The sequence below is a fragment of the Tyto alba genome, unplaced genomic scaffold (assembly GCF_018691265.1).
Source record: "Tyto alba isolate M040663 unplaced genomic scaffold, T.alba_DEE_v4.0 Super-Scaffold_13, whole genome shotgun sequence".
NCBI lineage: Eukaryota > Metazoa > Chordata > Aves > Strigiformes > Tytonidae > Tyto > Tyto alba.
This window is the reverse complement of record NW_024881275.1, coordinates 17,711,636-17,728,245: the sequence shown is the minus strand read 5'-3', so window position 1 is coordinate 17,728,245 and position 16,610 is coordinate 17,711,636. Positions and strand designations below refer to the sequence as shown.

The 16,610-nt window shown below is 45.1% G+C and overlaps 2 protein-coding genes across 2 annotated transcripts in view; both read left to right on the top strand.

The window, feature by feature from the left end:
* MCCC2 (methylcrotonyl-CoA carboxylase subunit 2) overlaps positions 1 to 7,859 on the top strand; it is a 37,281-nt gene extending 29,422 nt beyond the window's left edge. Inside the window, exons 16-17 of the mRNA XM_042787685.1 lie at positions 391 to 476; positions 7,432 to 7,859. Of these exons, the coding sequence (XP_042643619.1) occupies positions 391 to 476; positions 7,432 to 7,549 (204 nt within the window). The 3' untranslated portion in view covers positions 7,550 to 7,859. The remainder of the gene's footprint in view (positions 1 to 390; positions 477 to 7,431) is intronic.
* Positions 7,860 to 14,694: 6,835 nt separating this feature from the next.
* On the top strand, positions 14,695 to 16,093 carry CARTPT (CART prepropeptide). The gene is made up of 3 exons (XM_042787903.1): positions 14,695 to 14,906; positions 15,003 to 15,086; positions 15,192 to 16,093. The coding sequence occupies exons 1-3, from the start codon at positions 14,706 to 14,708 to the stop codon at positions 15,297 to 15,299; spliced, it is 393 nt and encodes a 130-aa protein (XP_042643837.1). The 5' UTR covers positions 14,695 to 14,705; the 3' UTR covers positions 15,300 to 16,093.
* Positions 16,094 to 16,610: the final 517 nt, after the last annotated feature.

The following is a 16,610-nucleotide window of genomic DNA, read 5'->3' as shown; positions in this document are numbered from 1 at the left end:
GAATTACAATGGTGACCGCTCTGGATCATAGAGAAACACAATGTTATACTATCACAGACTTGTTTTATTAAAAAATCTTGCAAAGGCAACTCAGCATGGGGTTTATTCAGTACAGTAGCTTCAGTAATTTTCAGATGCTAATCCCCAATTACACTCAGTTAAGTGTATTTTATTCTCATTTTCCCACCCACTCATTTTGAAAAGTGGTATTTTAATTTAATTGTCAAATATGGTAAATTGATAATTCTTGTAAAAAGGGGAAAAAACGTAGGGGAGATGAGTTAGGCAGTTTCTTTGAGTTTGATGCTACATATAAAGCTCTGCTGACATTGTGGAAGAAAATACTGAAGAACATCCTATCTGTGTTTGTTTATTTACCTATTTTTTTAGTTATCTGAGGCAGATGAAGCAGCTTTGAAGGAGCCAATCATTAGGAGGTTTGAGGAGGAAGGAAACCCTTATTATTCCAGTGCAAGGTAACATATAAATTACTTTTCCAAAACTTAATTGCAATCAGATGGCATAACAATAACATCTAAATTCTGGTGTTGAAGAACAGTGGGACAGAGCAATCTGGAGCAAAGATTGTGTTTCACGTGCAGTACTACAACAAAACAAGCTTCAAATCAATGTTTTATCTGTCTTGTCTCTGACACTTTGTAGTATGTACTGTTTCAGAAGAAAGCGTGCACTTATAGGAATTACTCTGCTGGTTCTGTAAGTCATGATACAGTAGCATGGAGTTTATATTCTTTGTATTTTATTCTGAATAAGTGTTACACCGTTCTCCCCGGTATAGTATCTGGTCACGTTTCTAAAGCCCATTGAACAGTGTAATGCCTGGCTGAATGTGTGTTAGGAAGAATTCATTTTAGTGGGATTCTGCAAGTAGAAAAGGCCAGTAGTAAAGAAGTTTCAGGAAGACCTGAAGCCATTTGCCAATCTCAGGTCATGATATGGGTAGGTGACTATATTGGATGATAGCAATTTGGACAGGGCGTTAGCTGATGGGTGAAGCATATTCATGCTTGTGTGAGAAGTCCTTTGCAGCATTTTGTGCTCAGATTAATGGAATATTAATAAATGCCCGGGATCTAATTAGGCTAACGAAGCAGAGTGGCATCCTGGAGTGTTACCTCTGGGAACTAGCGTGGAGGCTTTCTTGGTCTCTGGTCGTTACCCTACATTAATTTAATCCCGTCTGTACTAATGTTCCTGCACGTTTTTCTGCTTGTGTTATCCAAAAGTTAATTCTCCACAGGCTCTCAGCTGCTAATGATGGTAGAGGGAAGCATATAATAACAAGGGTTTACTGTGCCTCTGTGGCTCCTCATTTTGCAGAAAGAGTATTAGTCTCGTACAGCTGTTGAGTCTGCTGTATGTATGTTTTTGTATAGCTGAACTAGAATTATGGATGGTTTTCTTACCTGGAAGCTGGGAAGCCTGGAATCAAACAGTAAAAAGCGACTGGGATATGATAAGCTTTGATGTGTGCTTCATGGGCAGAAATAATGTGAACAGGTGGGTGCAGGATACTTTGTCAATGCCATGGAGATGTCAATAAGAGAAGGAGGTTGCGGGCCTTTTTATCTGACTTGATACCTGCTTGATCCTGATGTATGACAAATTCGATACAGCAGGAACAGCAGTGGCATAGCATCACTGAGTTCCTTTATGAGTTGTTTGTCATGATCTGAAGGAAGATAGAAAAGTAATGGTAGCTTTTACGGTGTTTTCTGTTGGGATAGTGGAATGATCTTAGCTGAATTAATCATACCTGGGAGGTGCATATTAATTTTAATGTTTTATCAAATGAGTGTCTTCATCATATAGAAGCTCTTGCCATTTTGCCCTGGCTGGTGCTGTGATGGGATCAGTATTCTCAGTAGGACCCTAGTTGTATAGCATGTGGGTCATGAGTTAAGGGAGGGTTTTAGTCTCATTACCATTTGGTCTCTGCTTCTGGCAAAGTCCTGTATGGTAGTGCTGCAGAGAGAGAGTGTCATAGATATTCTCAACTTCATGAGGTTTTGTGCATGTGTACAACACCCACTGCTACTAAGTTCCAGTTTATTGGGGTTTTTACATGCGATCAATGAGGATACTTTAGTGAAATCTTGAATAGTTATTAACATGGACTTTTTGGTAGCACACTGGTTTTTATTTTTTTTTAATCATTTTTGAATTTCATAGGGTTTTCCCCAGATTGAGAGATAGTATCGGTTGTTATAAAATTTTGTGCTAGCTCTTTTAGTACCCCTTAAAGATCAAGCCTAGTACCTGTGTCACAAAACCATGTGCCCTGAAGGAAGAAGCAAAAATGAAAACATATATTGTCATCTTTTATAACTGGATTTTAAGAATTTTCCACTGATAAAATAACATTAAAAATTGAATCAAACTGTCTGTATTTAAAATCAATCCCTACCATGGAGGGCAAGATGAATGGTTTGAATTTTTTTTAACATTTGCTTTTTTTTTTTTTTTTAAATATATGTTCATGGGAAACACAGGCACGGTCTCCTTGTACTCATGATTGGAAATAATTGCATTTATTTAACATTCAATATATTCAGTATATTAGCAATATAAAAACTTGTCCTCTCTCAAAAGCCAACAGACCATTGTTAGTATTTACAACATTAAGTTAATAATCTTCAAGAAATTAGTTTTACATACAAGATTAAGATGAGAATTTAAAAAGTCAGATTCTAAATTGTTAATAATGTCTAGTGATTTTTAGACATGAAACTGAAGTATTTAACACCAGCATTGTGCTTTTTATTGAGCAACTTTTACCAGTTTATGTTTCCAGAATATCTGGCCATTTTGTGAAGTTAGGTTGCAAATCCAGAAGGTACCTCAGTAAATAGCCTGTTTGCCTAGCCTAGGGATTAGGAAGTGCTCTTAATATTAGGTGTCCTGGCCTTCATTTAAAAGAGCAGGGTAGTTTTGTACTTCTTACTGTGCCTGTAGCTTGGAAGAGAAACTTAACTGTGCACAGCTGTGAGCTGGCCGAGAACCAGCATATGTCAGGGTTGCACATGATTGGGTTCATGTGATGCTGCACCCGAGCTAATAAGCCCAGCTGAGACATGAAGTCAAATGTCAGAGCTGAATCCCACTGAGGTTCATCTGACTAAAAGCAGTGAAAATGAAATGTCCCTTTTCACTGAGGAGTGCTTGTGAGAACAGTGTGTGACTGGCTCAGGTCAGGACAATCCAGGCTGGTTTCTCTCTCTTCAATCCATGTAGGTACAGTCTGCATTGTCTAGGAGCTCTTAATTGCTCCCTTCTGTCTTGTAGAGATAATTGGGTATATCGGTAGATTTTCGTATGTTTTCTGCCCTGGTTTCATGCCCTCCTAATAATATTATCACATGTGTGCCTTCTTTCCTTTATTTATTGCTAAATCCTAAGCAAGATCTCAGACTGATAGCTCAAGTTTTCATTCCTGTGGAATAGGCTGCTCAAGCAGAAACAATGAGATAAAGTAGGATTACAGTTTTTGCAGCAAATAATGTACCTGAGGGAGGGATTTAGCCACCTTGGACCTTGGAGCCAATCCATTGAGTCAACATTAGCAGCTGTTTATTGGCAGGCATTCACTGTAGGTCAGGGAGTAGTAACCTGTTCCCTTTGCTCTCAAAGATGCTTTCTGTCTGGTCCCAAGCATGGTAAAAACAGTTGACTGCCAACCAGATGTCAGGGTGCTATACTGAAGCTGAATCTGGACAGCCTTGGTTTTGTCAGGTGCTAACTAGATCCCTTCACCAAAAAGACCAACAAGAAAACTCTGACAAACAGCTTTGCATTACTGCAAGGAAAGAATGATAGATGGGCAGAAAGACTGCTGCTCGGGTATTGCTGCTCAGGTGCAGCTGGTTTAGAGGCTCCTATGGGGACCAGTGTACCTCACCCCTAATGTCCATTGGGATTGATGTGACCCTTCCAGTTAACTTCATTAGGCTTCGAATCAAGCTTTTAGCAGTAATAATGAAAGGGAAGCAAAATTCCCTAACTATCTTAAAATACAAGCAAATTTCCCTATTTACTCTGCTTACATAATTTTACTTATAATTTATAACTTGTTTATGTGTACGGGATGTCAATACTGTTCCCTGCAGCTGTATTTTCTAATCAAACTTTAATCAATTATTTGATTAGAACCTTTCACAGTGAGCAGTCTTAATTAACGGGAGTCATTAGGCAGCACCCTTTTTAATGAGTTTTATTAATCTGCTTACAGGTTTCTAAAAGGATTTCAGCGGTTTGCATTTTAGCAAATTACATGAGCATTTTACTCTTCGGGACTTCATTTCTTCTACTCACAGTGTCTCGGTTACAAATACTTTATGTTCAGTTGTGACTCATGTTCTAGCAGTGGGGGTTTAATAGATAGTTTAATTATTAATGTTACATCCCAGCAGAGAATGTAATTTTCTTTAAACAAAGAGAAGCAGAAGCCAGCGGTGACCACATGAAAGCAGCTTGACTTCCATGCAACATAAAATCTTCGTGGTTGTTAATATAAGTTAATTGTGGTGTTACAAAAAAAAACAAATCTGCCATTAAAATGTGCTTTGTGTTTGGAAGTGTTTATTACACTGGTAGTCACTATGAAGTTGCAGCTTGGAAGGTACTGCATTAAGTTGGTGATTCTTTTTGGTTCAGTTCGTCCCTGCCCCCCCCCCCAGGCCCTTAGCAGATTTATTAAACACTTTTAAGAAGTATGAATTCCTTCATTCAGCTTGAATGTGTTTCATTAATAAAAAAGTTAATTTCAAATGTTTATTAAAACAAGTTAATATGCAGAGCAAACAAACCTATAACAGTCGAAAAAAACAAGTTTGCTTAAAAATAGAAGTTACTATATTTGAAATTGTTCTTACAGTTCCTTTCTTTTTTCATAGTCCTAAGAAAACAAATGGATGGGGGTTTATTTGACCTCACAAAACTACTTTGCTTTTCACTATTAATAGGGATCTTCTCCATCCCTTTGGCAGATTAATGTGACTATATTCATCAAAACTAAATCAAGATCTATAATACAAGAAGGAAAGAAAACCATATGCATTAGACTTCGGTAATGCATATTTCATGATGTTAAAAGTATAGGAAATACTCTCAACTTATCCATTCTATCGTGTTAGATTCTATGAACAGGTATAACCAGTCTTGGGGATAAACAAGAAAATTCAAACAACTCCTAAGTCTCAGTAAAGCCAAGTTACTTCAGTTATTTTGAACAAAAAGCTTCTAATTGTTTTCATTGTATGATTAGAAGTACTTACTCCTAGTCTTTTTTCAATTGAGTATTTTTGAAATATGCCAAGATATTTTAATGTGTTATAACTTACAATTTAAAGCTACAGCTGGGAAAGAAGTTGGTTACTCACAGGAACCAGACTGCAAGATGTTATACCATGTACTTTATCCAGAATATGATATAAACATATGTGTGTCTTCTGCAACAGCATTTGTTGTTAGTACCACTTTCATGCAGATGGAATATTCCAAAATTAGAATATTCCAATATATGGCTTACTAGCCCCCTGGAAAGGAGATACTCACTGAGAATCCTAAAATGAGAACAGATTAGTTAGAGCTACGGTTTCTTTGCAATTGTAATTTGTGTTTGTAGCATTTTTATTTTCCCTCGAAGTTCTTTTCTTTTCCAGGCTTCTTTCTATGCTGGTTGGGACCTGTCAGCTAAGCCAGTGAGTGCTACAGCAACTGTGTTGTAAAATTTCTTTCACCAAGCTTTTGTTTTCAGTCCCAAAATAGAAACTGCATAGTTTTGCCCAATTAACAGCAAAGTCTCCCCTTTTCCTGATCCCTTTCTTCTTTTGTACTTCAGCTTTGCTCTTGTGCGTTGTTTAGGGTAACAGTCTCCTCTACTTTGAGAGATGCATCATGGTAAGGTGTGTTTATAGCAGGAGGTTCTTTCTGCGTTGGGTATCTTTTTTTCTCTCTCTGCTAGTTGGAGAACAGGCTCCTAAGCTGACTCGTGCGTCATGTTGTTACAGGTGTCCTTTATTGCAATTCCACTCTTTGCATCCTAGGATAGATGCATGCATTTGTTGTAAAATAAAAAGCATACATTGTCAGTCTCTTTAATATTTTTATCTGATTTGATGAATATTACTTTCACAGCAAATAGCGAAATAAAGATGGAAAACATTCGGAAGTGTCTGCTGCAACCTTGATCTTACCAGCATGTATTTATGTACAGTTTGCAGTCCTCTTTCTTTCAGGGGTGAGGCTGGTACATGTAGTATTGAGAGGGAGCATGGAAAATACCTTGTTCCCTGTATAGTAGATTTTTTTCAATTAATTGTCAAGCAATAGGAAATTCGCAGATGGAAGCTTCGTTTAGAAAGGATTGGCTATGCTTTCTTTTGGTAGAGTCAGTCTTAGCTTCCTGTTCATGACAGAATTAAACATTAGCCAACCCTGAAGTAAGTTCAAAAGGATTCCAAAATAAGTCCCACTAGGGAAGGGTAGGATGGAGGAGGAGCATTACTATCTTAAGCAAAGATGTGGTGCATGTTTTGCAGACCCTGATTAAAATGCATGCTTATTTAAGTGAGACAGGGTTACAGTGAGCAGTGTGGTATCTTGTTTAAATAACTTGTTTGGGGAGGTAGTAGCGATACTTACAGTTTAGTGGCCTGCTGGGGTTTTTGATGTGGGTTTTATTTTGGGTTGGATGAAGCTGTCACTGAGAACTGATGCCACAAGTACTTTAATTTTTGGATAATAGCAAAGAGACTAGTTATAAGTGTTAGTAATTTTGGGGACTTGGGAATTTGGTAATTGCTTATCCATAATTTAATTGCCTTCTGGGCTGGGTTAAGGAGGGTATTAACTTACAGTTGTTTAGAAATGGTCTTCAGAAAAAACAAATGCAACAATTACTGGAAATACTTTAAATTTACTTTAGCTCTTTCAATGATAAAAGAATAAACACTTGTGTGGTCCTCATCTGGCAGCTGAAGTAACCTGAATAACGTAAATAGTGATGTGACATAGTCATTAAACTACAAGCATTCTTACTAGAATAGGTCATTGACAAAATGTCATTTTCCATGTAAATATTAAAAAAAAGAGGGTCTGTTTTTTTTCTAAAGTGATGAGTTCTTACTAAAAATAGGTATGAAGAATCTAATTTAAAATATGTAGACCTGACGTTCTTCATTTATCCAAAATTTATACTTTGTTCTAGAAGACAAATTCCACAAAGAATATGTACCAGTCTGCTGCATTAATGGTGAAGGTGAATTAACCCCACAGCTTCAAGTGTAATTTAGCTTTTTGGTCCACTGTCTTTAGCATAACTATTTCCGGTTTTCAGGTGCTTGAAAATTTACCTGCTGTGTATGTTAATTTCCTTTAATTATTATTGTTTGGGTTTTTTTTTCCCTGTAGATTATGGGATGATGGAATTATCGATCCAGCTGACACAAGACTGGTTTTGGGCCTCAGTCTCAGCGCAGCATTGAATGCGCCTACGAAGAAGACAGAATTTGGGGTTTTCCGGATGTAAACTTAAGCATACACTTATCAGAATGATCTCTGTATATTTTAATTGGGGCTGGAGAGCAAACTAACTACAATGTTGGGGTGATTAAAAAATAAAGATTTGTACAATGCTATTTTTAATGGAAATGTAGTTACTTTCACTGAGTAATCATCTCACAGTGCTTCAGTATTTTGATAGTGATTTGAGATCAGTCCCTTACAGTGCTTGTATAACATTGTATGAATAAACTGCAACTTCTAACATTATGTTTAATGTTTGACAAGAAACCATTGATACTATCTTGTATGTAAATAAATCTGCAAAATGAGCTACACGTTTCATGCTTATTGGCTTCTTTATTTCTTTTAATTCTTTGTATGTCTCCCTATAAATGCAAATATTTTTGCAATCCAACAACAAAAGTACATTTGCTAGTAAATGATTTTCAAAAGAGAAGTGCTGTAAGGGCATCCAGGGAGTTCAACGCAGCATGAAATTACAGATTTCATGCAGTTGTTGGCATTTTGGCCTTTCTCTGGATTTCATCCAAAAAAACATCACTCTTCTATGTACTTCCCTTAAGTCAAAACAGCAAGAGGACCTGATGGATGTGTGGTGTTTTCTGGAAGAGCTGAGGAGCATATGCTGATATCTGTGAGAGCTGCAGGTTGCTGAGAGCCCTTCTGAGGACAAGGGTTGGCTGCAAAGGTGTTCCAACATCTTGCTGTGTGATGCTTCTGGCAGTTTTAGTTTAATGAAGACGGAGCATTCTCCCCACATGGATCAATGCTTCATGCAGAGCAGGTGCCTGAATCCCTCTGACTTTAGGGCTATTGAGATGCTGGGATGCTTTGGTTAAACTTACTCATTACAGTTTGCAGTTTTTCAAGAATTGAGTGTCTGTAATTTCATTTGTTCTCTTTAGAAATATTGCACCTTGTAGAAACTAAATGCTTGATGCGTAGTGTGCCTAGAACAAGGAGGCAGATAACTGTCAGCTGGGAGTAGGAAAGTGATTTTACCTAGCTTTGCCCTACAGGTTCCCAGATAACCACTGGCAAAAATACTCTAGACTGAGAATTGAATCTGAGAAGAATTAATGTACATGGATGGAGGTCCTATCCTGTGCTGGCCTGTGGGGAGAAGGATTGCTCATCCTGGATAACGTGCTATCTGTAGCCTTCCTAGGCTTGTGCAGCAGAGGAGTTCCCCTCAGACCAAGGAGGGGGAAGAAAGGTCTGTCGGCTACTAGCCCTCTCAGTTGTGTCTCAGGCAGATGCAAAAATGAGAATGAAACAATTATTTGGGGACTTTCAATCTAGATTACAGACAGCCCATCATATGTTGAACTGTGGGGTCTCTGCATTGCACTAAAGGATCACTTCTCTCAGTATTTTACTGAGAAGAAATCTATCCAAAACCTGGTGTGTTCGGCACCACTGGAAAGATTATTTCGCTGTTGTGCTCACATGCATGTTCTTAGTATATTAAAAACATATTTAGCAGAGAGTAATAGTTTAAAATACTGCAGTGAATGGCAACTAGGCACAGAGCTGTGCTTTTGTGCCACTGATTCTTGGCTCACTACGTGAACTCGTAAACATGTTGGGCATGGCCTTGGAATTTCTTTATCCTAGATGTACATTGACATTATTTATGGCTGCTGGACCTATGAAATGCCTTTAGAAATATCCTACTTTTAAATATGTGTATATAAAATATAGCCAGGGAGAACAAAGGTTTCAGACCTTGAGACGATTGCCATTAATGTCTTCCAGTATAAAGAAACACTCTCTATTTTCTCCCACTGTGGTTGAGTAATTAGTTCAGGCACATGTTGTCTTTCTGCTCTAAATTATGGGGCTCACTTTCCTCAGTCTGTTACTCCAAAGCCATGAGGAGTGTTGCCTTTTCCTGCTGAGAAAAATGATCACTTAGGAATAATATTTTTGCTTTGAATATATTCTTTCAGTGAGACTGGTAATTAAATCATTCTGAGATAATCCTGGGATACAGGTAATGGAAGTGTGCATGTTTGGGAGGATTCATGCTTCTGAGAATGAGAACACCGTCTCGTGTGTTACATCTGAAAGGACAGTTATTTACAGTTACCAAAATTCCTTCCTCTGAATAGGTGTGCAAGCCAAGAAAAAACATGTCTCTGAATAAGAAAGTTCTGCCTTAATGTACTTGTCTTCAGAAACCTGTTAAACACATCAAATTTCTCGGCGTGGGTTTAGCATCGCTATCAGCATGCTCTGGTTAGGGGAGGTTACAGAGCAGGACCTTCACTGCAGGTGAACAGAAGGAATCACTAATGATGCTCGCTCCCCCACTGCATAGCAGGCTTCTGGAAAAGCTTTTGCAGGTTACCATGCTCTGCTTCGTGTGTAGGCACTGTCTGTACACGATGCACATTGTGTGCAACGGCACTGACGGCAGAGACGGCCTCTTGCTCCCAGAGGTTTGCTGGAAAACCTTGTTCTCTGGATCCAACAGAAGTGAGGAGTTGGACCCCATGCTCATATCACCTTTGGTGATGTTGGTAGCTATTTTTGTGCTGTCTTTAAATAGTTACCCACAGTTTAGGTGTGGCCTCTGCCACCCCGAATCTTGTGCCTTGCAGCAGCAGCTACCTTTCATTTAGGTTTATTTAACATGGACTCCATTATATAGTCATTCTCACTTCCCACTGCCATTGCTCTTGCAATAGGGTCTCTTTTGGATGTTTAATGAAAGGAAATGTTAAACCTAAGCAAAAGGTAGCTGCTGCTGCAAGGTTGCAAGATTCCTGATGGCAGAGGCAACATAAGACCTGTGGGTGACTATTTGGAGACTTGTCCTACCTACTTCCAGTGTTACCTGTTCACTGTAGCACTGGCGCAGCTCACAACCATTCATCTCCTTATTTACTGACTGGTAAGGATTTTGCTTAGGGTGACACTGATTTTTCAAGTGGACGTTGTGGAACAAGGGAAGTGGCTTTGCCATATCAAGTGCCCAGCTGTGGTGGACCAGGACCTTGAACGCAGTACTCGAGGCTTCCAGGGGACCTTTCTGCACCCATCTGGTCTCACCCTGGGGATTGCTCAGAGCAGAGGCAAGGCCAAGAGGCTACCTAGTTCAGCTCTCCTTGATAGCTGGACATGGCCTGTCTAAGGTCAGCGTTTGAGAACAAGGAGTTTAAAAGGGCAGATACAGTGACCCTAAGGGTGTTCTCAAATACCTCCGTAGAAGGAAGTGGAAAGTTGTGAATGAGGTGTACTAAGCTGCTCGTCATGTCCCTAGGTACTGTGGTAGTAACCGAGGGTACCTCTCAAATTATCTGGGCTGAGATAGTGAATTCAGGGTGGATCACAAATACATACCCATTGCCATTTTCCTTTTTTATTCTCATGGCAACTAGGAAGGTGCTGGCAACCACTGGGACCTACAGTGTGGTCACTAACCAAAATCGGTGGCAGTTTGTACAACAAAAATCAAGGGCAGGGCCTCTGGCACACAATCATTGTGAGGCTTGTCTGCCCGCTTCCACGGCTGAAATGAGATGTGGCTAGTGCACAGCCTCTGCAATAGCTCTGCCTGCAGAAATGGAGAGGCTGTAATTTCTGAGGAGCCACTGGGTGCCTGTTCCCACCCCTCTTCCGCTCATTTTGGGGCTAGTTTAATGGGGATTTTGTAGCCTCAGAGTTTGTGTTGGCATTTGTGTATGTGCTGTTCTTGTGAGAACCCATCTTTTATATAGATGGTGTTTTTCCAATCTGTTACTCATCAAGATGAATTGGTGTCTCCTGCTGAAACAGATGTTATCTTTCAAGTATGCCTCTGGACTCTACTATTGCTTCAAATATGGCAGAACACTGATTTATCTTACATTTTCCACACTGTTCCAGATTTCAGCCAAATAAATGTCTTAATTCAGAAAAGCAACGACGGTATATTACATTAAGTTGGGGGTTTGGTTCTTTTTTTTTTTTTTTTTTAAACTGAGGTTTATAAATTAGGGGAATTCAACAAAGCAGTTATAAAAGCCTGCTGCTTTTCAGCAAAGCCTTAAAGCATCTACTTAAAGCCAGATGTCCACTTTCATGGCTCTGATTCAGTAGAGCACTTGAACAAATGCTTCACACTAATCTCTGTGGTCTAGTAGTCGTAAAATCCATCCAACTCTGTGTCTACATCAAGTCAAAACTAGAATACATAAATGCATCAGAACTGCTCAATGGATACTCCATTATTTTGACACCAGCATCAACAGAAACCTCCATTATTTTCCTGCTGTTAGAAGTTCATTCAATTAATTGATCATGATGGAAAAGTGTGATTATGAAAGTATATAGCATCTGCAATTTCAAAAATTACCCACTTGGTATACAGATGTTAATGCACATTGGCTGTGTCCTTTTTGTACCTCATCTGCAGTAACACTCATATGGAGAAAGTAAGTTAACTTTGAGAAGCTTGAATTAATGCATAGCTACAACAGAGCTGTCTGCCTCAGAGGTCTGGCAGCATTTCATGTAGATTATCTGGAGCTGAGCTCTGTAGTGACACAGACTCCCTTAATTTCATAGCCAGTTGTCTTATGACTGAGTACTGACGTTGTCAAAAAGCACCTGCCTTTTTGTAGCTGTAAACAGTGATTTTGCGTTTTTACACCTTGACCCTGTTCTGCTCCTTGACATGGTAACTTCTGACAGTCTTATTTAATACTCAGCTACCCTGCATCCTACAGCTTTTTTTACCCCCTATTACTCGAGACAAAGTCTACAAGAATGGCTGAATAGGGAGCAGGGAACAGTGATGTTTGCAGAGCCAGTGTGCTGCAGACAGTAACAGGCACAGAAATGTACAGTTCTGTGGGCATCTGTAGCCAGACCAGGTACAAAGACTTTTGGAAATAGAAACGTGGAATTGCCTCAACATTCGACAATAATTTTACTGGGGGAACTAACAAATTCAGCCTTTTACTGGAAGTGCAAGTTGGAAAGAAAAGGGTGATGTTTTCTGAGCACCTCTGTGGTGTTTTCAACACTGCATGAGTAATCCTCATACTATAAAATATGGCTTGAATTTTTGGTCAGGCTTCACATACACTGCTTTCAAAGTTGAATAGGCTATATATCTCCCTCTCCATATGAAGTGTTGAGTTTTTCTTAGCCTGTGCTATTTCTCTGCTCTGAGAGACTTTGCTTTGGCAAACCCATCGTTTCCAGTACTTCACTTAGCTGCATTTTTGCTCCAGCCTGGGACATGGGATTAGCTATGAGTGGTTCACCACCAGCCTGATGTCTGACATCCTAGCCTTCCCTGTGGCAAAATGGGACTAGAGGATTCGTGCAAACACAAAGAGGATCTCTACTCTGAAGAGCAATTACAAATGAGACTGGATGTGATGATCAACAGCAGCGTGTGGGAGGAGGTAGCAGCAAGAGGTGAACACGCAGCTCTGAAGGCAAGAAACATCATAGTCAGAGAGATCAGAGTCTTTTCATTGCCTCAAACAAAATGGTGCTGTTGAAAATTACTTGTTAAGCCACACTCCTCTCGGTCCCTTTAAACACTGCCTTCATATTTGGAAAAATATGTCCCTGGGCCTGTTTAATTTTCATTAAACAACTTTTTTTTTTTTTTTTTTTTTTTTCCTTCTCACACTGCTTTGCCTTTTCAGGCTGTTTCTATCTCCCCTCCAAATGCCCAGCTAGGAGAGTTTTGTTAATAAAATTTTCCAAATTCCTCCTTCTCCAGATGATTCTCCACCTAGGGAGACCCAGGCCAGCCGGGCCATGGTGTTGATGAACATTAGGCCACCGAGCTTGCAGAGCTGAGTGTCAGTAGGAAGGTCTGAAGGGAGATGGCAGAAGTGCAATGATGCTAGGTCTTCTTTTGGCAGCTGTGCTTCTTCTCGCTCCAAAGGGAGGTGGCCTCATTTCGCACTCAGGATGGATGACGCTCACTGAGCACCTGCTCTGTAATACGATATTTGGCCTCAAGCACCATCGCACAGTTCTGCTCCAAGTACCATCAATTATTTTTATCCTGGGCCATCCGATGCTGTTTCTTACCTTGCTCTCTGTGGCCCTGAGCCTTACCACCCTGTTGGCAGTCCCACCTGCCCTCACTCAAGCATCCCATCCTCATCAGGTGGTTGCTCACCGTCTTCATCTTCCCCCCCGCTCCCCAACTCCTTCTGGTTAATCCTCCTACCCCGGCTCTTCCGCCCCTCACACCGTGCTTTGCTTTAGCCCACAGGCTACTAGCGCTCCCTCTTCTCAGATCCCTGCGTTGGTTCCCAAGCTCTCCGGGTGTCCACCGGCCTCGCCCCCCGTCCTCCCCCCTCCCCGCCACGGGCCGAGGGGCGAGCCCGCCACTGCTCCCGCACGACACGGGGGGGGGGGGGGGGGGGGGGGGGGGGGGCGACCCGGCCCTCCGCTGCCAAGACGCTCGGGTGTGGGGGCAGGTGTGTGCGCCGAGCCGGGCTGAACCGAGCCGGACCGAGCCGAGCCGAGCCTAGCCGGACCGAGCCGGGCTGAACCGAGCCGGGCTGAACCGAGCCGGGCTGAACCGAGCCGAGCCGAGCCGGGCCGAGCCGAGCCGAGCCTAGCCGGACCGAGCCGGGCTGAACCGAGCCGGGCTGAACCGAGCCGGGCTGAACCGAGCCGAGCCGAGCCGAGCCGAGCCGAGCCGGGCCGAGCCGGGCCGAGCCGAGCCGGGCCGAGCCGGGCCGAGCCGAGCCGGGCCGAGCCGGGCTGAACCGAGCCGGGCTGAACCGAGCCGAGCCGAGCCGAGCCGAGCCGAGCCGAGCCGAGCCGAGCCGGGCCGAGCCGAGCCGAGCCGAGCCGAGCCGAGCCGAGCCGGGCCGAGCCGAGCCGGGCCGAGCCGGGCCGAGCCGAGCCGGGCCGAGCCGGGCCGAGCCGAGCCGGGCCGAGCCGGGCTGAACCGAGCCGAGCCGAGCCGAGCCGGGCCGAGCCGAGCCGGGCCGAGCCGAGCCGAGCCGGGCCGAGCCGAGCCGGGCCGAGCCGAGCCGAGCCGGGCCGAGCCGAGCCGGGCCGAGCCGGGCCGAGCCGAGCCGAGCCGAGCGCGCCGGGGCGCGGCGGCGGGGGGCGCTGACGCACGGCGGGGCGGGCGCGGCGCTATAAAGGCGGCGGCGGCGGCGGCGTCGCGGCGGGGCGGCAGCACCATGGAGAGCGGCCGCGCGCTGGCGCTCTGCGCCCTGGCGGCCGCGCTGCTGCTGGGCGCCCGCGGGCAGCGGCCGGGGCCGGGAACGGGACCGGGACCGGGGCAGGGACAGGGACCGGGGCAGGGACCGGCCCCGCCGCGCCGCGCCCGCGACCTGGGGCCCCCCGGAGGCGGCGGCGGCGCCTCCCGAGAGAAGGAGCTGGTGGGGCGGGGGGCCGGGGCCGGGGCGGGGGGCGCCGGGCGGCCGGGCGCATCCTGACGGGCCGGGGGGGGGGGGGGGGGGGCTGTCTCTCGGCAGATCGAGGCGCTGCAGGAGGTGCTGGAGAAGCTGAAGAGCAAGCGGGTCCCGCACTACGAGAAGAAGTTCGGGCAGGTGCCCATGGTGAGTGCCGCGGCGGGGCGCGACGGGACGGGGCGGCCGGCGGCGGTGCTCCCCCACCCCACCCCACCCCTCACCGCCCGGCCGTGCCCCCCTCACCGCCCGCAGTGTGACGCCGGGGAGCAGTGCGCCGTGAGGAAGGGGGCCCGCATCGGGAAGCTCTGCGACTGCCCCCGGGGGACTTCGTGCAATTCCTTCCTCCTCAAGTGCCTGTGAGCGCGGCCGCCCCGGGACAAGCCGCCGGGAACGCAGGCACCGACGCCCCCCCCCCCGCCCCGACGTGCCAGCCCGGAGCGGCGCCGGCGACTTCCCGCGGCTCGCCCGCCCCAGAAACGCAGCGAGAAGCCCCCACGTCGTCCATGTAACGCCGTCCGTGACACCCGACACCCGTGGAGTTGTTTTCTTTTCCTCCTTCCTCCGGCCCCTTCCCCTCCCTGCGCCCCCCGGCTCCTTCCCGAGGCGGGGAACATCCACCCGCTGCCGGTCGGAGGGGCCGTGGTCAGGGGATCCCCTGGGTGGTGGTGGTGGTGGGGGGACAGACGACGGACACGCGGATGTGTTCAAAGCACCGTGAACCCCTTTTTCTTGCCCCCCCCCCAGCTGAGAGGGCCCAACTCGGCGCACCGCGGGGGGAGCGGCGCACAGCCCGCGGCGGGGCTTCACCCGAACCACCAGTTTCAGGCCGAGTCCAGCCACGCTTGCCCTGGGCTGGAGAAAGTCCCGCATGAGATACCAGTGGCGTTCAGGGGTCCGGCACTAGCCTGGCTGGGGTGGGGCTGGGGGGAAATCTGTTGCTTTACCGGAGTCACCACGGAGAGAAATCTCTCCGGATCCATTGCAAACTACCAGGGGATATGCTAGTCATCTAGACCAAATTGTTTCACGTTTCTACAATGAACTGATGTATATAAATATGTCTGTCCTCCACAGGCACACTGTGTGTTTCAGCAAACCCGTAACGTGTTTTAATCCTTTGTTTGTCTCTGTTAATAAAGTCACTGTTCTGATGACGGCGTTTTGCAACAAGTTTTAATTTCATGCACAGGAATCCCTGGCACACAGAGGCTGAGGGTTACCCCCAAACTGCTGCAAACAGCCACATTACCGAGTGGTTTTGCCAGGCTGTCAGTCAGGTCAGGAGAGGGCTAGAAAGTGAGGCTCATGTCTTCTGGTGCTGGCTCGGCTGATGGCTGCTCCCCGCCCCACGGGGGTCCAGAGAGACTGTGACGAGCACAGACACTTCGGACCCCAGGTTTCCCTTGGGAGAGGGCAGGGTTCACCCCAGCTACCAGCTGGGGAGGCAATGCAGGGCAACCACTGCGGGCTGGGTCGTCTTTGCTGCTTTGCATTTTATTCCCATAAAAGAGGGACCACTGAAGGAACTTCCTGTCTCTTCCTGGGTCACAATGAATCTCTGGGTGTCTGTGGCAGAATCTTATTTCTACCCTCCTGTTTCTGCCAGCAGGGAGATAGGGGCTGCATGGGCCAAGGCAGACAGGGGAAAAGCCCTCTTCCAAACACATTTCA

What these genes read in the sequence shown, in the direction of transcription:
- CARTPT (XM_042787903.1), top strand. Translation starts at nt 14,706, where the DNA reads ATGGAGAGCGGCCGCGCGCTGGCGCTCTGCGCCCTGGCGGCCGCGCTG. An exon ending in CCTCCCGAGAGAAGGAGCTG is followed by an intron (nt 14,907 to 15,002) that starts GTGGGGCGGGGG and finishes GTCTCTCGGCAG; the next exon opens with ATCGAGGCGCTGCAGGAGGT. An exon ending in AGTTCGGGCAGGTGCCCATG is followed by an intron (nt 15,087 to 15,191) that starts GTGAGTGCCGCG and finishes CACCGCCCGCAG; the next exon opens with TGTGACGCCGGGGAGCAGTG.